The sequence below is a fragment of the Leptonychotes weddellii genome, unplaced genomic scaffold (genome assembly GCF_054177405.1).
Source record: "Leptonychotes weddellii isolate Sample4059 unplaced genomic scaffold, ASM5417740v2 HiC_scaffold_13331, whole genome shotgun sequence".
NCBI classification, from domain to species: domain Eukaryota; kingdom Metazoa; phylum Chordata; class Mammalia; order Carnivora; family Phocidae; genus Leptonychotes; species Leptonychotes weddellii.
Genome location: NW_027712930.1, coordinates 1,800 through 5,742, shown reverse-complemented (window position 1 = coordinate 5,742; position 3,943 = coordinate 1,800). Strand labels below are relative to the sequence as shown.

Here is a 3,943-nt window from a genome sequence, read left to right as displayed (position 1 = left end):
AAAAAAAAATGTGACTGTGGAGCACCTGAGTGGCTCAGTTGGTTAAGTGACTGCCTTCAGCTCAGGTCATGATCCTGGAGTCCCAGGATCGAGTCCCACATTGGGCTCCCTGCTCAGCAGAGAGTCTGCTTCTCCCTCTGACCGTCCCCCCTCTCATGCTTGCTCTCTCTCTCATTCTCTCTCTGTTAAATAAATAAATAAATAAATAAATAAATAAATAAATAAATAAATAAATAAAATCTTTTTAAAAAAATGTGACTGTGATCTCCTCGTTGACGGGTACCAGGAGGAGGATCCCGTGCTGGCTGTGATCACCTACCTGGGGCTGGACCTCTCTCTGCTATGCCTCCTCCTGGCAGCTCTCACCTTCCTGCTGTGCAAAACCATCCAGAACACCAGCACCTCGATCCACCTGCAACTTTCAATCTGCCTCTTCCTGGCCCACCTGCTCTTCCTCATGGCCATTGACTGGACTGAGATCAAGGTACTAACACTGCCACAGAGGACCACCTGCCCTGTCCTATGTGATGATCATTTCGTGGAGCACTGATAAGATAGCCTTGGGTCCTGGGGAGGTTAGAGGGGTAAGTAGCCTATTTCACATTGACTAATGAACTAGAAGACAAACCCTCTCCTGACAATGTGACCATATACATGAGAGTTCTCTTCAATGGCAAAGTATGGGAAAGGTCCTGGGGCCACCCTCCTCCCTGACAGTCCCTCCTGGTGACACCTTTCTCCTCCCCCAGGTGCTGTGCGCCATCACTGCGGGTGTCCTACACTATCTCTACCTGGCATCCTTCACCTGGATGCTGCTGGAAGGTCTGCACCTCTTCCTCACTGCACGCAACCTGATGGTGGTCAACTACTCCAGTGTGAGCAGGGTCATGAAGAAGCTCATGTTTCCTGTGGGCTATGGAGTCCCGGCTATAATTGTGGCCATTTCTGCTGCATCCAGTCCTCTCCTTTATGGAACACCCACCCGGTAAATGCAAATTCTCACTGTCCTTATCTTCTCCAGTACAACCATGGCCATCATAGAACTAAGAGCAATTTAATTCCACCAGAACATGATAGGCAGAGAAAAGTCAGTGACCACTCCAAGGGCAACTACCTGGTGGAAGATTGCTTTCATTGAAGTGACTGTTTTATTTAAGTTCTTAAGATTTAATTATTTTTAATTTATTAATTTTCATCTCATTTTTTACTTTTATTTAAATTCAATTAGCCAACTTATACTACATCATTAGTCTCATCCCATTTTTTTTCTTTTTCAATTTTTTATTTAAATTCCAGTTAGTTAACATACAACATTACTATTCGTTTCAGATGTAGAATTTAGTGATTCATCACTTATATATAGTACCCAGTGCTCATCACAACAAGTGCACTCCTTAATCCCCAACACCCATTTAAACTGTCCCCCTACCTACCTCCCTCATCAACCCTCAGTTTGTTCTCTATATTTAAGAGTCCGCTTTCTGATTTGCCCCTCTTTTTTCTTTTTCCCCCTCTGTTCATTTGTTTTGTTTCTTTTTTTTATTATGTTATGTTAATCACCATACATTACATCATTAGTTTTTGATGTAGTGTTCCATGATTCATTGTTTGCATATAACACCCAGTGCTCCATTCAGTACGTGCCCTCTTTAATACCTATCACCAAGCTAACCCATCCCCCCACCACCTTCCCCTCAGAAACCTCAGTTTGTTTCTCAGAATCCATAGTCTCCCATGGTTCATCTCCCCCACCAATTTCCACCCCTTCATTTCTCCCTTCCTACTATCTTCTTTTTTTTTTTTTTTAACATATAATGTATTATTTGTTTCAGAGGTACAGGTCTGTGATTCAACAGTCTTACACAATTCACAGTGCTCACCATAGCACATACCCTCCCCAATGTCTATCACCCAGCCACCCCATCCCTCCCACCCCCCACCACTCCAGCAACCCTCAGTTTGTTTCCTGAGATTAAAAATTCCACATATCAGTGAGATCATATGATACATATCTTTCTCTGATTGACTTATTTCGCTCAGCATAATACCCTCCAGTTCCATCCATGTCATTGCAAATGGCAAGATTTAATTCCTTTTGATGGCTGCATAATATTCCATTGAATATATATACCACATCTTCTTTATCCATTCATCTGTTGATGGACATCTTGGCTCTTTCCATAGTTTGGCTATTGTGGACATTTGCTTTGTTTCTTAAATTCCACACATGAGTGAAATAATATGCTATTTGTCTTTCTCTGATAAGATTTGATTATTTAATATTAATTATGAAGTATGTTAATAATTATATAGTATAAATTATGTTTTATATTAATAATGATATATAAAATAATAATTATAAATTAATATATAGTGAACATAGATGAGGTGACTATGTTTTATCTTTTAGATTTAATTATTTCATTTTTTGTGCAGTAGAGAAGCTTATATTCTTTTTATTAGTTTCAGGGGCAGAATTTAGTGATTCTTCAGTTGCATACAACAGCCAGTGGTCATTACACCAAGTGCCCTCCTTAAGGCACATCACACAATTACCCCCATCCTCCTCTTCTCCTGCAACCTTCAGTTTGTTTCCTATAGTTAAGAGTCTCTTATGGTTTGTCTTCCTCTCTGATTTCACTTTATTTCTCTTTCCCTTCCCCTATGTTCATCTGTTTTGTTTCTTAAATTCCACATATAAGTGAAATCATATGGTATTTGTCTTTCTCTGACTGACTTATTTCACTTAGCATAATACCCTCTAGTTACATCCATGTTGTTGCATATGACAAGATTTCATTCTTTTTGATGGCTGAGTAATATTCTATTGTATATATATACCACCTCTTCTTTATCCATTCATCCTTTGATGGATATTTGGGCTCTTTCCATTGTTTGGCTATTGTGGACATTGCTGGGTACACGTGCCCCTTTGAATCATTATATTTGTATACTTTGGATAAATACTTAGAAGTACAATTGCTGAGTCATAGGGTAGCTCTCTTTTTAACTTTTTGAGGAACTTCCATACTGTTTTCCAGGGTGGCTGCACCAGTTTCCATTCCCACCAACAGTGTAAAAGGGTTCCCCTTTCTCCACATCCTCACCAACATCTGTTGTTTCCTGATTTGTTAATTTTAGCCATTCTGACCAGTGTAAGGTGGTATCTCATTGTGGTTTTGATTTGTATTTCCCTGATGCCAAGTGATGTGGAGCATTTTCGTTATGTGTTTGTTGGCCATTTGAATGTCTTCTTTGGAGAAATGCCTGTTCATTTCTTCTACCCATTTCTTGACTGGAATATTTGTTTTTTGGGTGTTGAGTTTGATAAATTCTTTATAGATTTTGGATACTAGCCCTTTATATGATAAGACATTTGAAAATATTGTCTCCCATTCCATAGGTTGCCTTTCATTCTTGTTGACTGTTTCCTTTGCTGTGCAATAGCTTTTTATCTTGATGAAGTCCCAATAGTTCATTTTTGCTTTTGTTTCCCTTGACTTTGGAGATGTGTTTAACAAGAAGTTGCTATGGCTTAGGTCAAAAAAGTTGCTGCTTGTGTTCTCCTCTATATTTTGATGGATTCTTGTTTCATGTTTAGGTCTATCATCCATTTAGAGTTTATTTTTGTGTATGGTATAAGAAACTGGTCCAGGTTCATTCTTCCACATGTGGCAGTCCAATTTTCCCAACACCATTTGTTGAAGAGACTGTCTCTTTTCCATTGGATATTCTTTCCCACTTTGTTGAATATTAGGTGACCATGGAGTTAAGGTCCATTTCTGGGTTCTCTATTCTTCAATTATTTTAAATAGTCAGTGCATATTATATAAATGACTATGTATTAGTATAATATTAATTGCATCTCATATATTAGTAAATGTCTATTAATAAAATATTCATTGTATTAATTGAGGGTGTTCTTTTAAAATCTAGAAAACAA

General features: G+C 38.5%; 1 protein-coding gene across 1 annotated transcript; it reads left to right on the top strand.

Annotated features, from left to right (window-relative positions):
- Positions 1-264: 264 nt before the first annotated feature.
- On the top strand, positions 265-1,535 carry LOC102745671 (adhesion G protein-coupled receptor E2-like). Its single transcript, XM_081809762.1, has 2 exons — positions 265-484; positions 750-1,535. The coding sequence occupies exons 1-2, from the start codon at positions 458-460 to the stop codon at positions 987-989; spliced, it is 267 nt and encodes an 88-aa protein (XP_081665888.1). The 5' UTR covers positions 265-457; the 3' UTR covers positions 990-1,535.
- Positions 1,536-3,943: the final 2,408 nt, after the last annotated feature.